Consider the following 17,461-nt stretch of genomic DNA (forward strand, 5'->3'; position numbering starts at 1 on the left):
CTTTCTCTCTGTCTCTCCATCTGTCTCTGTCTCTCTTTCTGTGTCTATGTGTCTGCCTTCTGCCTTACTCTCTTTCTCCAACTGTCTGTTTTCCTATCTGTCTGTCTCTCTCTGTCTGTCTGTCTCTCTCTCTCTGTCTCTGTCTCTGTTTCTCTCTGTCTCTCACTCACTTGCTCTCTGGCTCTGGCTATCTCCCGCCCTCTCTTTCTTTGCAATATAAGTTCAAGTACATCTAATCTAATCCATTACCATGGCCTGAATTCTTAACTTTAGACATCCCAAATTTTATCTCCCTACTGAATGCTGTACAGAACTGGTGAGTTGATTTCTGGACTTGGATACCTCATAGATACTATGTATTAATAAATATCCAACCCTAAAATCTGGGGTTGTGTCTCCCTCGACTGTCTCAAAAAGTCATACCTCTGTTCACCTAGGATGCTGGAAGGGTTTTCTCAATGTGCATCTGCTCATGTCCTACATGACCTTTGACCGAGCCCTTTCCCTTCTGTCTCAAATATGTATCTGCAAACATTTCTCTCCATTTCCACAACTACCCATGGACCATTGTGGAACCACTGGCTCTTTGAAAAAAATCCCAGAAGAGGCTTTGGCTTTTTGGCTAGGAGGCCTAAACCTGCTGAGAACTTTCCTGCCCAGGATTCTGTGTGAACAAAAGTGCTTCTTCTGGGAGCTTAGATCCTCGGAACCATGCTTACTAGTTCTGGATGAGTCTCTAGAAGGATGCACGGGACTCCGCAAAGCTGACCTGTCCCACCAAGTTCAAATGGATACTTCTGCATTGGCCCAAGGCCTCCAACTTATATGACTGTCACCATCACCGTCAGCATCCTTTTGAGCCTGCCCAAGGTCCCGACTCCGGGGAGACCCTTGGGAGCCCAAGCTTCCTTGGCTAAAGTCCAAAGGGATAGTGACTTCCACCCACAGGGTCCCCACTGAACTGCGAAGATGTGGAGTGTAGGTCAGAGAGGGTACCAGGAGGGAAAACGTCCTGACAGGCGATGAGTTCCCTAGGCTCTGGCCACCCCACTCACTTCCCACGACCCAGGCACCCGTGGGACACCACCACTTTATCCGCTCCTCTGTCCACAGACGCCCCCACCCCACCCTGCAACCCATGCACACATGCTGGAGGTTGCAAAACCACACAGCATGAATAGAGCCTGATGGAGCAAGAGCTCATTTCATGAGACAGGAGGGTGGGGTGGTTTGGGGTGGGGTGGGGCTTGAGGGGTCTGTAGAGAGCCCGATTCTCCCTCATGGGTGGCTACAGGATACAAATGAATATCGCTTCTTGGGCGGAGGGGCTTCCTTAGGCCATCACGTTTGCGGGACTATCTCCCAAATCCTTCCTTGAGACCACAAAATAGATTCCACCCCACCCCTCGATGTTTCCCCAGGTGCTGGATATATCCTATCAAGAGACCTGAGCTGACACGTTGAGTGAAACACCTTTATTGGCTTTGTGTGTTTGTTTCTGAGATGGAATATTGCTCTGTACCCTCCGGCTGGAGTGCAGTGGCGTGATTTCAGCTCACTGTAACCTCTGTCTCCTGGGTTCCAGCGATTCTCCTGCCTCAGTGCCACCACACCCAGCTCATTTTTTATTTTTAGTAGACACGGAGTTTGACCCTGTTTCATTGGTTTTCACTGGAGATTCCAAATTCGAGTCACACCTCATTGTGTGCCACATAATGACGTCTTTTTTTTCTTTTTTCTTAAAGCACAATATATCTGCATTATTTAAATGGCTTTATATATCGTTATAATTGTGTTATAGATGAAGAAAATGTATTAAACACGGTGCTAATAATAGTGAAAGTGAAAACGTAAGAAAGGCTATCTATTTTGTAGTTAGAATAAAGTTGCTCAGTATTTAGAGTTACCTAAATACGTCAGCATTTAAACTCCTCCTAGTAAAAGCCTGCCGATCTGAATAATCCTTTTTTAAACACAATTTTTGATATGGTTAAGTTTTTTAAGAATCCAATTCCTGCAAAATAGCTGAACAGACAATACACATTTAAAAAAGAACAACCCAGGGATCAACCAGACTTCGGAAAAAAATCAAGAACAACACAGGTGTCATGAAGAACTAACTTCTTAAAATAATACGGAGAACTTAGCTATCAGAAGAGAAAGCCTCATTGGCAAGTTGATTGTTACATTTGTCAGCAAAAGCTAGCACTACTTTTTTGGCAATCTTTCAGGCACTGCAACTACTACTGTAAATGAGATATAATACATTAAACAACATATTCACAAATCAAAAAATGTTTTAGTAATATAATGCTTCAGATTTAGAAGCAAATCAAGTGATAAAACTCCACTGCTATAATAATTAACCCCAAAGATAACTGTATCTGACAAAAAAGCTTCCACAGAGTTATGACTTCAGAATTATATTTTTTCTTGATATTTATTTGTGTATTTATTCATTTATTTAATCTTATTTTACTTTTTTCTTGAGATGGAGTCTCGCTCTGTCACCCAGGCTGGAGTGCAATGGCACAAACTTTGCTCACTGCAACATCCACTTCCCGAGTTCAAGCGATTATCCTGCCTCAGCCTCCTGAGTAGCTGGGACTACAGGTGCCTGCCACCATGTCCAGCTAATTTTTATACTTTTAATAGAGACGGGGTTTCACCATGTTGGCCAGGATGGTCTCAATCTCTTGACTTTGTGATCCGCCTGCTTTGGCCTACCAAAGTGCTGGAATGACAGACATGAGCCACCGTGCCTGGCCTTCTCTTGATATTTAAACTTTTAAGTCAGTCCAGAAATATACAATAAATGTCAACAGTAAGTATGGTGTTGAGGCAGAAGTAAGACCAAACTTTTTCGTATGTTATTCAGTTGATAACAGTATGACTTGGGTAGTAATTTCCTATCTGTCTACTTATACACAAATACAAAAAAGTAAAACAGACATACTGTTAAATAAAAGGGTACACTAGGTTCTTAATAGTAACTCAATAAACTGGGACACTGTCAAAAAGCAGCAACTAGTCAATTTTTTCAGCGTTTTTTTCTACTATCCAATAAGTGAATTATGCTATTGCTTTCCAATTTCCCTAGCACTTTTTGTCCCAATCACCATTTCTGTGTTCGAAGAAAAGGTAACAAATCAAGTAACAAAACTAAAGAAGCAAACAAACAAACAAAACACAACTGCGTTATCTGCTAAAGTTTGGTAGAAGACTGAAACTGTTGAGTATAAGGATCTGGTATTCTATTATCATTAGTTAAATTAAGAGGTTGTTAAAGAGATACATTTCATAAGAAAACATGTTAGTTTGAAGTTATTGACCAGTATGTACCATCCCTAAGTATTAGTAACCAAATTCATGACAATAAAGAGCTATCTAACAAGAAAAATTAGTGACTTTAGCACCATCAACAAGACATTGTCTTTACACTTCATTACCACTTACCATGCATTATAATGTCTAGGAATGACTCTGATAGCATTTCAAAAACAAGCCAATCCTTTGTCCAATTCTTCAGTTAAGACAAACTCCTGCCCTAATAGAGTATAGGCATAAGCACAATTTGGATCCACTTGGATAGCTCTCTGGAAGAATTTAATTGCAATATCGTGTTCCCATTGCAGACTGAAACACTTCGCTGCAGCACACCAGGCCTCTGGTGAATTTTTATCCATGTCTGTAAAGTCTTTTGACAGAACTGAAAGAGCAACCTCTTTTTGAAGATGCCAAAGTGTTGTAAAGTAGATTTCCTTCGACTCTATAATTCTCAATGCTTCTAACCTCTGAGAATATTCTTTCAGCTTGCATGTACTCTGAAAGTTCAAAATAGACCCTTCCAATTTGGCACAGTACCCAACTAGTATTTTAGTGGTGAGAAGGTAGATGGCTCAAAATAGTTGTAGTTTCTTAGCAATGGTATGAACACAAAGGTAAATAACCTTTCCCCGTTTCATGAAGAAGGCTCATCAAGCTTTCTGCTGCTTCTTTTTGTATATTAAAAGCCTGAATCTGAAGTGTGATTGTGGATATTTACCCTTCTGAAATGATGAAAGAGTCCAATTTTGTAATTTCCAGGCTATCATTTATGTTAGGTTGAGTTATTCCTCCTTTGTTAGTTTTACTTTTTGTTTTTCTGTCTGGGATTTTAGGTGGAAACTTAATTTTTAATTTCTTCCTATTCTCCTTGGTTGTGGAATTGTCACTAGTAAAGAGTCGTGAAATTCTTCAATGCAGTGCATTTGGGGGAGATGTCATAGTGGGGCTCAAACCCTGAGGTATTGTATTTATTTATGGACGAGAACTTTCTGTTTGTGCAAGAATTGGAGTTACCTCTCGGCTATTTTCACTCTGAGAAGGTAGACTTTGCTCCAGTTTGGCGGATTCTGGCAACAGACTTTTTTGAAGGGGCTCCGTTGGATGGCACATCAATTTCAGAAGGTGTATTAGTATAGTTTTGTAAATAGGATCCATCTCCAGGACTTGGGGTTTCTAATGGCAAAATTCCAAAACTTTGGGTTAATGGACTAAGAGCTGCTGGTCCTCCTAATAAAATTCGAAGAGTTTTTGGTTTATTTTGAACCTGTTTAGAAAATATGGAAGTTCCTGTTCCCAGTGGGACAGTATCAAGTGAAATTACAGCTGAATCAATAGAAGACACTGGGTAATCTGTATTCAAGGAATACTTTAATTGGAAGATTCTAAATTCAATCTGTTTAATTCAGTTGTGTCTTGGGGTGTTTCTGTAAGAATAGTCTCAGGCTGTCTGTGACATAAACTATGATTAGGTACTTGTGTTGTGCAAGAGTTGGGCAGACAGTTGCTAAAGTTCTGTAAATATGTGAATAAAAATGTTTGGTCAGGATCTGGCTTTTCACCTATTTCATGTAATGATTCAAAGGGATACCAGAAGAAAAGATTTAAACTAAGGTTCTTTTGGTAGCATTCTGATCCTTTGGCAAGCCGATCTGTCTTGCAATATACATGTCCCAGTAATGGAAGGGGAAAGCAAGCTGTATCACCAAACTCAGTAACAACATAATCATGGCTTTTCTGCTTATGAAACATTCCACCCCATAAGATTTGTTCCTCTACTGCAAGCTTGCTGAGATCAACACAACATTTTGCAAACAGGTATTTGCATTGCGGTGTAGTACAATTGTGTCCTTTCAAGAGTCTATATGCTTTATAGGCCTTTCCTGGGCAGTAAGAACAGGTCGCCAGTACAAGCAAGGCTTCTTCTGAGTGTACTTCTGCATAAAGGCGTTCTGCGACGAAAACCCCATCTCGGTAGTCATAGAGGTTTAGTGCTTGCCATATAGCAGCCTGGACGGGTTCCTGCAGCGCCGTCATCCACGAGGCTCAGACCCACTTTCTGCAATGCCTTAGGCACCCCCCCGACCCTGCCCAACACCCTCCCTCCCGTAGCGGCTCCGGCCCGGCCAGCCTCATCTCATTTAAACTCGCCAGTTTTGTAGGTTGCCTGCTCACTCTGATGGTAGTTTATTTTGCTGTGCAGAAGCTCTTTAGTTTAATTAGATCACATTTGTCAATTTTGGCTTTTGTTGCCATTGCTTTTGGTGTTTTAGACATGGAGTCTTTGCCCATGCCTATGTCCTGAATGGTAATGCCTGGGTTTTCTTCTATGGTTTTTATGGTTTTAGGTCTAACATTTAAGTCTTTAATCCATCTTGAATTGATTTTTGTATAAGGTGTAAGGAAGGGATTCAATTTCAGCTTTCTACATATGGCTAGACAGTTTTCCCAGCACCATTTATTAAATAGGGAATCCTTTCCCCATTGCTTGTTTTCCTCAGGTTTGTCAAAGATCAGATAGTTGTAGATATGTAGCATTATTTCTGAGGGCTCTGTTCTATTCCATTGATCTATATCTCTGTTTTGGTACCAGTACCAGGCTGTTTTGGTTACTGTAGTCTTGAAGTATACTTTAAAGTCAGGTAGTGTGATGCCTCCAGCTTTGTTCTTTTGGTTTAGGATTGACTTGGCGATGCGGGCTCTTTTTTGGTTCCATATGAACTTTAAAGTAGTTTTTTCTAATTCTGAGAAGAAAGCCATTGGTAGCTTGATAGGGATGGCAAAGGGATCTAGAACTAGAAATACCATTTGAGTCAGCCATCCCATTCCTGGGCATATACCCACAGGACTATAAATCATGCTGCTATAAAGACACATGCACACGTATATTTATTGCAGCACTATTCACAATAGCAAAGACTTGGAACCAACCCAAATGTCCAACAATGATAGACTGGATTGAGAAAATGTGGCACATATACACCACGGAATACTATGCAGCCATAAAAAAATGATGAGTTCATGTCCTTTGTAGGGACATGGATGAAATTGGAAACCATCAATCTCAGTAAACTATCACAAGAACAAAAACCCAAACATCACATATTCTCACTCATGGTGGGAATTGAACAATGAGAACACATGGACACAGGAAGGGGAACACCACACTCTGAGGACTGTTGTGGGTGGGAGGAGGGGGGAGGGATAACATTGGAAGATATACCTAATGCTAGATGACGAGTTAGTGGGTGCAGCACACCAGCATGGCACATGTATACATATGTAACTAACCTGCACATTGTGCACATGTACCCTAAAACTTAAAGTATAGTAATAATAAAAAATAAAAATAAAAAATAAACTCACTTATTACCAGAGGATGGGGGAGGCTGAGCCAGAATGACTTCTTTACCCTGCTGACTCTGGAAAGCCTGGCCCGTTTTGATCCATTGCAAAGCGAGAGTCACCTCATGTTTGGAAAATGGTTCTGCTCCCAAGTTCAGTGGAGGGATGCGGCCTGTAGGACGAAGGACTCTCTTCCTTCTGACTCTGTCTGCACAGTGGGGCCTAGGGCTGGAGCTCTCTCTGTGTGGACTGCTGACTCCTTCTACCTTGGGTTCCATCAGCCCCACCCTGGGACACGGGGCTTGGAAGATTCTGGCCCTTCCTGGCCCTTAAGTCGCTGTCAGAAACCCCATCTCGTGCTTGGATGCCCCAATGACTGTGACCCACACCTCTCTGGAAACATTGGAGATCTCTCCTCCATGCATGGTCACCTAAAATCCCAGAAGCTAGGGACACATGGCCGCCAGCCACCTCACTGCTTTCAGGAGAGAATGCTGAGTCTCTTAGCAACTCTTTACTTGAGTTCTTCATGGGTGTGTGGTTAAGACGTAGTGAGACCAGATGTATTAACTCAGGCCGGGTCATGGTGGCTCACGCCTGTAACCCCTACACTTTGGGAGGCCGAGGCTGTAGGATCCCTTGAGGAATCGCCTAACTCTGGGGACGATGAGGCTGCAGTGAGTGAGCCATAATGGTGTCACTGCACTCCAGTCTGGCTGAAAGACAGAGTGAGGCCCTGTCACAGGCAGGCAGGCAGACAGACAGACAGACAGACAACAGCTGTATTATGTTCTTCTCAGGGTAGGAAATAAAAATAACAGAATACAGTGCTTATTTTTTTATTATTTTTTTTTTGGTACAGAGTTTCAATCTTGTTGCCCACACTGGAGTGCAATGGCACCATTTCGGCTTACCACAACCTCCACCTCCCATGTTCAAGCAATTCTCCTGCCTCAACCTCCTGAGTAGCTGGGATTACAGGCATATGCCACCACACCCAGCTGATTTTGTATTGTTAGTAGTGACGGCATTTCTCTATGTGGGTCAGGCGGGTCTCGAACTGGCCACCTCAGGTGATCTGCCCACCTTGGCCTCCCAAAGTGCTGGGATGACAGGCGTGAGCAATTGCACCTGGCCAGCTACATTTTTTTTTTTAATTTTCAATTTTTATCTATTTATTATTATTTTTTTTTTTTTGAGACAGAGTCTCGCTCTGTTGCGCAGACTGGAGTGCAGTGGTGTGATGTCGGCTCACTTCAAGCTCTGCCTCCCAGGTTCACGCCATTCTCCTGTCTGAGCCTCCCAAGTACAGGCGCCCGCCACCGCGCCTGTCTAATTTTTTGTATTTTGAGTAGAGACGGGGTTCTTGTGGTAGCCAGGATGGTCTCAATCACCTGTCCCCCGTGATCCGCCCACCTCGACCTCCCAAAGTGCTGGGATTACAGGCGTGAGCCACCACGCCAGGCCTATTTATCTATGTATTAACTTTGAGTCCGGTTATGAAACCAGTCAGTTTTTGTATTTTTTTAGAGACGAGGTTTCACCATGTAGCCAAGGCTTGGATCGAGGGATCCACCTTCCCTCACCTCCCAAAGTGCAGGGATGACAGACATGAGCCTACCGCACCCAGCTCCCCCACTTCCCCCCCAGCTTATCCCTCAGGTGCCCGTGGCCGTGCGGTGGTGTGTGGTTCCCACCCCAGCACCCCTCCTCCGGTCTCCACCGCGTTGTCTGCAAGTGGGTCCTGAGGGAGCTCGTTGGTGTGGCGGTCGAGGTGGTTGAGTGAGACACAGCCCTCCCACGCGGGGAAGGGTGCCGCCTGGTCTGGCGAGCACGGGTCCCGTTCTCCCCTCTGGCGGGTGCGCGCAGGTCATGTGAGCGATCGCGGTGGGCTCATTCAGGTGATGCTTGAGCCGGCCGCCCACTGAGGGGCTACCATTCTGCCTCCGACAGGTTGTGTGTGGGTTTACTTGGAGGTGCTTTGTCTGGGAGAAAGGAGGCGGGTGGATGCCCGGGCCCTTGAGGGATTGAGTGCACGTGCAGCGGCCAGGCCCCCGCCCAGTCCGAGAAGGCTCAAGACTGCCGCATACAGATTTTTCCTGGTACTGCAGACCCCCTCCTTTTCCCAGGCATCCCTGAGCACCTCTGCAGGCCCGATGAGGGGTGACTGGCAGGTGGGGAGTGTGACCCACCCTCGGTGAGAATGCCTTCTGTAGCGATCCGAGAGGTGTGCCTTTGGGCTACAGGATCCCCTGGCCTGCAACCTCTCCCTGCATTATGGTAGTGCTGCCGTAGTGACTCACTTGCAGAGGACCCTCTTCCACTTCCCCCTAGACGGGGTGGGGGGTGGAGAGTGAGGGTTCCGCCAGCCTCCACAGGGGAGCCCGAGGGCGGCTGGTCACCTACTGTGTGGCCCTCGCCTCCCCCTTCCGAGTCGGGGGATGATCCCGCTGGGCTGCATCCTAGTGGTTGGGAGGCTGCACGAGTGGTGGCTGTGCCTGGTTTTCCATCCGGCACGTGACCCGTTCCGCTGTGACCCTTACCTCCGCCCACTCCCCTGCGGAGCAGCGACCGGTGCCAACAACCGCATTTGCGTGGCACGGGGTTGGGCTGCCTGGCCCTGGGAAGCGTCCCAAGTGGGGTGGCGCTCCAGTCTCCCAGATCTTGACCAGGTCGGAGGATGGAGGAGAAACGATCAACGTGGCCCTGGCATTGGGTTTGTGGCTGAGGTAATTTTGGGGTCCCGATGGTGGCACCCGGGGCTCGTGAGGCCGGTCTCAGTGGGTGCCAAGGGCCGTCTGGCATCCTAGGCGGGGTGCCACGGGACCTCCCTCGTGTCTGTGGTGGGATCCCGTGACCATGTTTTCCTGGTGGCCTGGCTGTGCCTGAGGTTTCTCCCCAAGCCGCCCCTCTGTGGGCTCCCGGGTGCCCTTGCCCTTGCGGTCCCTGGCCTTGCCTGTTTGTGCCCCCCACCCCAACTGCAGATCCTCTCTCCCCTAGTGGCTCACCGGCTTAGGCTGTGGCGGCCACGTCTAGGACCAAACCCGGCTCTGCCTTGTGGGGCGCCGCTGCCGGCCACTGGTTGGCCTGTTTTCCGTGTCCCCAGGCGTATGCCTTCAGGACCAGTTCAGCGGCACGCCGCATGGGCCTGGTGGGCACCTGGAGGGTTTGGGGTCAACCTGCAGTGCATGTGGGGAAGAGGGTTCTGGGGGCTGGCCATGACGGCAGTGGCGGTGGGGGAGCTGTGGGCCCACCGAAGGCCAGTTGGCTGCTCCAGGTACAGGGCAGGGCCACCTTCATGCTCGGAGGCCGCTGGTGGTGAGACCCCGGGCACCACAGTCTGCTTCTCGTTCGCTGCCCAAACGTCGGGGCCGCCCCGCACCCACCACGTGTGAGTGGCCACCGGTCCCACACAGCTGCCACACACAGGTCAGGTGGTCTTCCTCGCACGTGGGTGTGAAAGGTCGGGTGTGGTGAGCCCATCGGGGGGTGTTGTGTCGTGTGGGTGGATGGGATGTCCAGTTCGCCACCCCAGCACCCCCCTCCTACGGCCCTGCGCTGCTCCCTCCCTCCCACACGCCGGTTCGCCTGTCCTGCCATGCCCATCCTCGTGACTGGGACGCCGGGCTCATCCTCGCGAGGCCTGGAGGCTGCTTTCTACCTACATGATTGATCCTACCAGAACCATATGCTTGTCTCAAAGATTAAGCCGTACATGTCTAAGTATGCAGGGCTGGTACAGTGAAACTGTGAATGGCTCATTAAATCAGTTATGGTTATTTAGGTCACTTGCTCTTCTCCTGCTTGGAAAACTGTTGTAATTCTAGAGCTAATACATGTCGAAGGGCACTAACCCCCTTCGCGGGGAAGATGTACGCATTTGTCAGATCAAATTCAACCCTGTCAGCCCCTTTCTGTCTCCAGCCAGGGCGTCGGGTGCCGCCGGCTTTGGTGACTCTAGATAACTTCAGGCCAATCGCACGCCCCCAGTGACAGCGACGACACATTCAAACGTCTGCCCTAACAACTTTTGTTGGTAGTAGCTGTGCCTACCATGGTGACAACGTGTGATGGGGAATCAGGTTTTGATTCTGGAGAGGGAGCCTGAGATACAGCTACCACAGTCAAGGAAGGCAGTAGGTGGGAAAATTACCCACTCTCAACCCAGGGAGGTAGTGATGAAAAATAACAATACAGGACACTTTCGAGGCCCTGTAATTGGAATGAGTCCACTTTAAATACTTAAATGAGGATCCATTGGAGGGCAAGTCTGGTGCCAGCAGCCACGGTAATTCCAGCTCCAATAGCGTATATTAAAGTTGCTGCAGTTAAAAAGCTCGCAGTTGGATCTTGGGAGCAGGTGAGAGGGTAAGCCACGGCCCGTCCCCACCCCTTGCCTCTTGGTGCCCCTTTGATGTTCTTAGCTGAGTGTCCCGCAGCTCGAAGCGTTTACTTTGAAAAAGTTAGAGTGTTCAAAGCAGGCCCAAGCCACCTGGATACCACAGGTAGGAATGATGGAATAGGACCGCAGTTGTATTTTGTTGGTTTTCAGAACTCAGTCCGTGATTAAGTGGGACGGCCGGGGGCATTTGTATTGCACTGTTAGAGGTGAAATTCTTGGACCAGCACAGTTCGGACCAGAGTGAAAGCATTTGCCAAGAATGTTTTTATTAATCAAGAATGAAAGTCAGAATTTTGAAGATGATCAGATACCGTTGTAGTTCCGACCATAAATGATGCCGACTGGTGATGCAGCAGGGTTATTTCCATGACCCACTGGGCAGCTTCCAAGAAACCAAAGTCTTTGGGTTTTTAGATTCCAGCGGGGAGTATGGCTGCAAAGCTGAAACTTAAAGGAATTGGTGGAAGGGCACCACCAGGAGTGGAGCCTGTGGCTTAATTTGACTCAACATGGGAGAACTCACCCGGCCGAGACATGGACAGGATTGACAGATTGATAGCTCTTTCTAGATTCCATGGGTGGTGGGGCATGGCCTTAGTTGGTGGAGTGATTTGTCTCCTTAATTCTGATAATGAACGAGACTCTGGCATGCTAACTAGTTACGTGACCCCCGAGCGCTTGGCCTCCCTCAACTTCTTAGAGGGACAAGTGGCATTCAGCCACCCGAGATTGAGCAATAACAGGTCTGTGATGCCCTTAGATGTCTGGGGCTGCACGTGAGCTATGCTAACTGGCTCAGCTTGTGCCTACCCTACATGGCAGATGCGGGTAACCTGTTGAACCCCATTGGTGATGGGGATTGGGGAGTGCAATTATTCCCCATGAATGAGGAATTCCCAGTAAGTGAGGGTCATAGGCTTGTGTGAAGTCCATGCCCTTTGTACACACCGCCGGTTGCTACTACTATTTGGATGGTTTAGTGAGGCCTTCGGATCGGTCCCGCTGGGTCAGCCCACTGCCCTTGTGGAGCGCTGAGAAGTCAGTAGAACTTGACTATCTAGAGGAAGTAAAAGTCATAACAAAGTTTCCATAAGTGAACCTGCAGAAGGATCATTAACGGAGAAGAGTGAAGCCGTGGCGGCTCCACCACATCCTTCCTCCTTGGCTGACTGTGTTCCCCGTGAGGCGCATGCATGGGTGGGGTCGTGCCCTTTGTTTGTTGCACGGCCCCACCTGCCCTGAGAGGCAGAGAACTCAGGAGGGAGAGAGGGGGTACAGAGAGACACGCATCTGGGGACGAAACCGTCTGTGCGTGTCATGGGGTGGGCTGGATGGCTCGCCGGCCTGGTAAGCAGCGGGGAGCCGTCCCCTTCCATGGCCCCCACGTGTGTGTCGGCGGGTGCGGGGGTGGTTCTCAGTGTCAGGGAAGGGTGGGATTCTCGATGCCCTCCCCGTTGGGGCAGTCATCCCGCCCTGTCCCACCGGCTCGGCACCATCCTGACTGCTCCAGTCAGGGCCAGCCGGGTTCCCATCACTGCCACTGCCACCATCGTTGCCTCTGCAACACCATGCCACCAGGCCCGGCCTGGCCCACTGGCTCTCTCCAGCCTTCCTGCAAGGGCATCTCAAGGATAGGGGGCCAGACGCCCGTCCCCTCCTCCTCATCCGCCCCCGCCATCCATGTACCTACCGCGTTCTGGCACGCAGGTTTAAGGACCCCTTGGGGGGTCGCCCATCTACCCGTGGATGTGAGCCCGCATGGAGTCCTTTCGGGAGAGGCCCACCCTTCCCTCGCCTACCCTGCTGACTCCGTCCCCCCAGCCGGCTGTGGCCGCGCCGCACTGGAGTGTTGCCACTGATGCCTGTGGGGGCTTTACCCTGCGGCTGTCATGCTGTCATGTGTGTGCCATGTGTGTGGTGTGTGCCCCGTGCCATGAAGGCGGGAACCCCTGGCCGCCCATGGGGTGATGTCCGCGTTCGCCCCCTGCCCCGTGGTCGACACCACCTCCCTGTGTTGTGAAACCTTCCAACCCCACTCTGGAGTCTGGTCCCGTTGCTGTCTGACTGGCCAGCCTGAGGTAACCCCTCTGGGGGATGTGCTGTGCCAGGAGGGCCTCCCGTTGCTGGAAGCGCCCTCGCCAGAATCGACCTTGTATGACTTTTAGTGGTGGATCACTCGGATCTGCGTTGATGAAGAATGCAGCTAGCTGTGAGAATTAATGTGAATTGCAGGACACAATGATCATGGACACTTCAAACGCACTTGCAGCCTGGGTTCCTCCCAGGGCTATGCCTGGCTGATCATCACTTGCCAATCACTAGCCCCCGGGGGTGCCTCCAGGCTCTTTGGGGTGCACGGCTTGGGGTCGCATGGCAGGGCCCTTGGGGCCCCCCAACCCCCCAAGTGCAGACCAGTGACGTCCGCCCTCATCTTCCGCCATACCCGCCCCTTCCCCCTCCCCCTGCAGGGCCTGTGTAGTCATGCATTGGGTAGCATGGGGAACGGGGGCTCCCGGCTGTGAGGAAGAGAGAGAGGGCAGCACTGCCAACCGTGAAAACAAAGAGGGAAGAGAGCCAGCTTGGGCCGAGTTCCCGTGGCCACCACCGCAGTCTGGGTTCCTTCCTCGGAGGCTCCCTCGTGCCTCACGCAGCTCGTGGTGTGGGGTTAGTTGGACCTGGTGGGGTGGAAGGTCCCGTGCCATCGTCATCGTCATGCATCGTCAGTGGTGGGGGCTTGTTGGGTGGGGAAGAAAGCAAGTAGGAAGGGTCCACTGGGGAGAGGGTGAGGCAGCACGTCCCAGTTGGCACGGTTTGCCACCCGCCGCTGGGGGCGGCCTGGTGACCAACTGACCGCTGCTCCAGCACCCCTCCTCCCCAACACCCCTCCGAGGAACCATTCTCCTTATCTGCCCGCCTGCCCCCCACCCGCCCGGTGCACGTCGCAGTGTGTCCACGCGGCCCATCTGGCAGCGCTTGTGACTGCGGTCCCAGGGTTCGCTTGCCCCTGGTGGTGACCCACTGGATGCTGCAGTTTCATCTGCCATCACACACCTGCCTCCGGCTCTCAGCCGTGCGGTGTCTGGGGCCCAGTCTGGAGCTTCCATGTCGTGGTGGGGTGGCGTCACCACGTTCTAGGACCAATCCCCCACCTCCATTTAGTACGCAGGCAATCCTATGTAACTTAGCAAAGCTAGCATGTCCCTAGACATGGTGCAGCCACTGTAGGGGTGGCCTCCCAGTAGCATTGTTAACATCAATTGTAATTGGTAGGCAATCACTTAGTTTCACATTTCATTACCTGAGTTATACAAATGTGTAAAAAAATACAGTTTTAATAAAAGGAGTAAGGGATAATACGAGTAATATTCACAATCTTCTCTAGTTGGAAGAGGTAGTGTTTTCTCAGAAATGATGCATTCCTGGAGCAAGGTCATTTTGTGTTGGGTTTGTTAAATATCTGTTTCCATTTTGACAAACCACTGGAAAAGCCTAGCTTCACAAGAACTCTCCATGAGAACGATCACACAAAAGAACACCAATAACACAAAATCAAAACAAGGGTGGTCCGGGATTCACATTAAAGACTCATTACCAAGTTTTATTAGAAGAGATAAAAAGTAACACAAAGTTACTTTTCTGTGATGGAAAACAGAGAGAAAGAGTAAATGGAACAATAAATGTTAGGCCACAACAGTGAAAACCAAGCTGTGGAAAAAAATGAATGGAAATGTTTTGTTTGGTATTGATTTCCTATCCTGATATCAGAAAGTATGGGAAATAAGAAAGCACATTTTTTGAGACAAATAGAACATAAAACAAATGAATGTTAAAGACTATTTTACAGTGCTAACAAAACTAACTGTGACTTATTTTTTCCCTTTAAAAATACGATTTTGTGCAATTACATTTATATAAATTATTGAAATAAAATTGTAAAGATGGAGAACAGACTATGGGGTTGCCAAGGGGAAGGGGTGGAGGAAAACGTGTCAGGATGTCAGCAATGATAGTAAGTTGGAGCCTAGAGGTGAGGCTACTGTTCTGTATCTTGACTATGGAAGTGGTAGTTACAGAGATCTACACCACATAAAAATGCGCAGAACACACGCACACACATACACACACACACAAATGAATGCATACAAAACGGTTGCGATCTAAGTAAGCTTTCTGAATTGTACCCATGTCAGTTTCCAGGTTTTGATAATGCTCTATGGCTATGCGAGTTGTCACCACTGGAATTAGTGAAGAATACCTAAGACATCCCAGTACCTTTTGCAACTTCCTGTGAATCTATACTTATTTCAAAAGAAACCTGAAAGTCATAGCAGACTTTCACTTCAAAGAGGAAAAAAACTGAAGATTAATGAAATTGTTGAAGAACATCAAACACTCAATAATCTGTATGAGAGCTGTATTCTGTCCACTCGCAGCACAGCTGTCATTTAGCCTTTTCCTGACATGCCCTGGAGGACTTGAGCTTCTCTTGGATTGCCAAGGCCGATAGTGTTTATTTGTTACTAACTTTGTACTGGACCCCCCAAAAATGAAAAGTGATTGAATAATCATTTATGATAACAACTACTAATTTTACTTATAAAGAGACAATAGTGGTAACGAATTTAAATATTTAGGGTAAAGAATAGAATCTTCATAAGACAATACTGGCAAAATTTAAAAAGAAAAAATAAGGAATCAGAAACATAAGTAGTTCAGTATTGTGAAAAAAATTCTAGATCTGAGAAGCAAAAGAACAGAGATTGTATTGCGTTTCTGCTCCAAACCGAATGAATCACCTTAAGTGTGTTTTGTTTCTGTGCCAAAGCTACTGAATCACCATAGGCAATGCATGCTCTTTCCCTGAATCTGTTTTTTTTCTACAAAATAAAGTGAGCTAGATCATCTCCAAGGTCCCCCAAATATTCACATATTCAGCTCTACATGAACTTCAGTTGAATTCCTAATTTCAGTGTGGATAACATATGTGTGTAGCACCACAAGCAGTGTGTCTAAATGCTCATGTTTGTCCTCAAAACTAATTATGAGCAGTTTGGAAATTCTGTTGTTGTAGAATCTACAAAGGGATATTTGTTATCACTTTGAAGCCTATGGTGAAAAAGGAAATACCTTCACATAAAAACTATAAAGAAGGTTTCTGAGAAACTGCTTTGTGTTGTCTGCATTCATCTCACAGAGTTAAACGTTTCATTCCTTTGATCAGTCTGAAAACTCTGTTCCTGTACAACCTGCAAGGTGATATTTGTGAGCACATTGAGGTCTATGGTGAAAAAGGAAATATCTTCACATGAAAAATAGACAGAAGATTTCTGAGAAACTACTTTTTGACGTATGAATTCATCTCACAGAGTTAAACCATTCTTTTGATTGAAAAGCTTGGAAATGGTGTTCTTGTAGAATCTGCAGAGGGATATTTGTGAGCGCTTTGAGGCCTATGGTGAAAAAGGAAATATCTTCACATAAAAACTAGAAAGAAGGTTTATGAGAAACTGCTTTGTGATGTGTGCATTCATCTCACAGAGGTAAATGTTTCTTTTCATTGAGCAGATTGGAAACTCTGTTCTTCTAGGATCTGCAAAGGGATATTTGTGAGCAGTTTGAGGCCTATGGTGAAAAAGGAAATATCATCACATAAAAACTTGACAGAAGTTTCTGAGAAACTTCCTGGTTATGTGTGCATTCATCTCACAGAGTTGAACAATTCTTTTGATTGAGCAGTTAGGAAACAGTATTTTTGTAGAATCGGCAAAGGGATGTTTGTGAGCACTTGGAGGCCAATGGTGAAAAAGGAAATATCTTCACATAAAAACTAGACAGAAGTTTTCTGAGAAACTTTTTTTGTGATGTGTGCATTCATCTCAGAGTTGAATCATTCTTTTGATTAAGCAGTTTGGTAACAGTCTTTTTGTAGAATCTGCAAAGGTATATTTCTGAGCACTTTGAATCCTATGGTGAAAAAGGAAATATCTTCACATAAAAACTAGAAAAGTTTCTGAGAAACTGCTTTGTGATGTGTGAATTCATCTCACAGAGTTGAAACTTTCTATTGATTGAGCATTTTGGAAACAGTCTTTTTGAAGAATATGCAAAGGGATATTTGTGAACACTTTGAGGCCTATGGTGTAAAAGGAAATATCTTCACATGAAAACTAGACAGAAGCTTTCTGAGACACTTCCGTGTGATGTGTGCAGTCATCTCACAGAGTTGAACCATTCTTTTGATTGAGCAGTTTGGAAAGACTCTTTTTGTAGAATATGCAAAGGGATATTTGTGAGCACTTTGAGGCCTATGGTGAAAAAGGAAATATCTTCACATAAAAACTAGACAGAAAGTTTCTGAGAAACTGCTCTGTAATGTGTGCATTCATCTCA

General features: G+C 47.2%; 1 protein-coding gene and 2 pseudogenes across 1 annotated transcript; 1 reads left to right on the forward strand and 2 right to left on the reverse strand.

Annotated features, from left to right (window-relative positions):
• Positions 1–783: 783 nt before the first annotated feature.
• LOC134737560 (cell division cycle protein 27 homolog) lies at positions 784–5,361 on the reverse strand. Its single transcript, XM_063660951.1, is given in 3 exon segments — positions 784–1,129; positions 4,407–4,698; positions 4,701–5,361. Coding segments are annotated over 3 exon segments (1,299 nt in total).
• Positions 5,362–6,686: 1,325 nt separating this feature from the next.
• Positions 6,687–10,275, reverse strand: LOC129025800 (uncharacterized; annotated as a pseudogene).
• A 2,952-nt stretch (positions 10,276–13,227) lies between these two features.
• LOC129026022 (5.8S ribosomal RNA) lies at positions 13,228–13,378 on the forward strand (annotated as a pseudogene).
• Positions 13,379–17,461: the final 4,083 nt, after the last annotated feature.

This window comes from Pongo pygmaeus, chromosome Y (genome assembly GCF_028885625.2).
Source record: "Pongo pygmaeus isolate AG05252 chromosome Y, NHGRI_mPonPyg2-v2.0_pri, whole genome shotgun sequence".
NCBI classification, from domain to species: domain Eukaryota; kingdom Metazoa; phylum Chordata; class Mammalia; order Primates; family Hominidae; genus Pongo; species Pongo pygmaeus.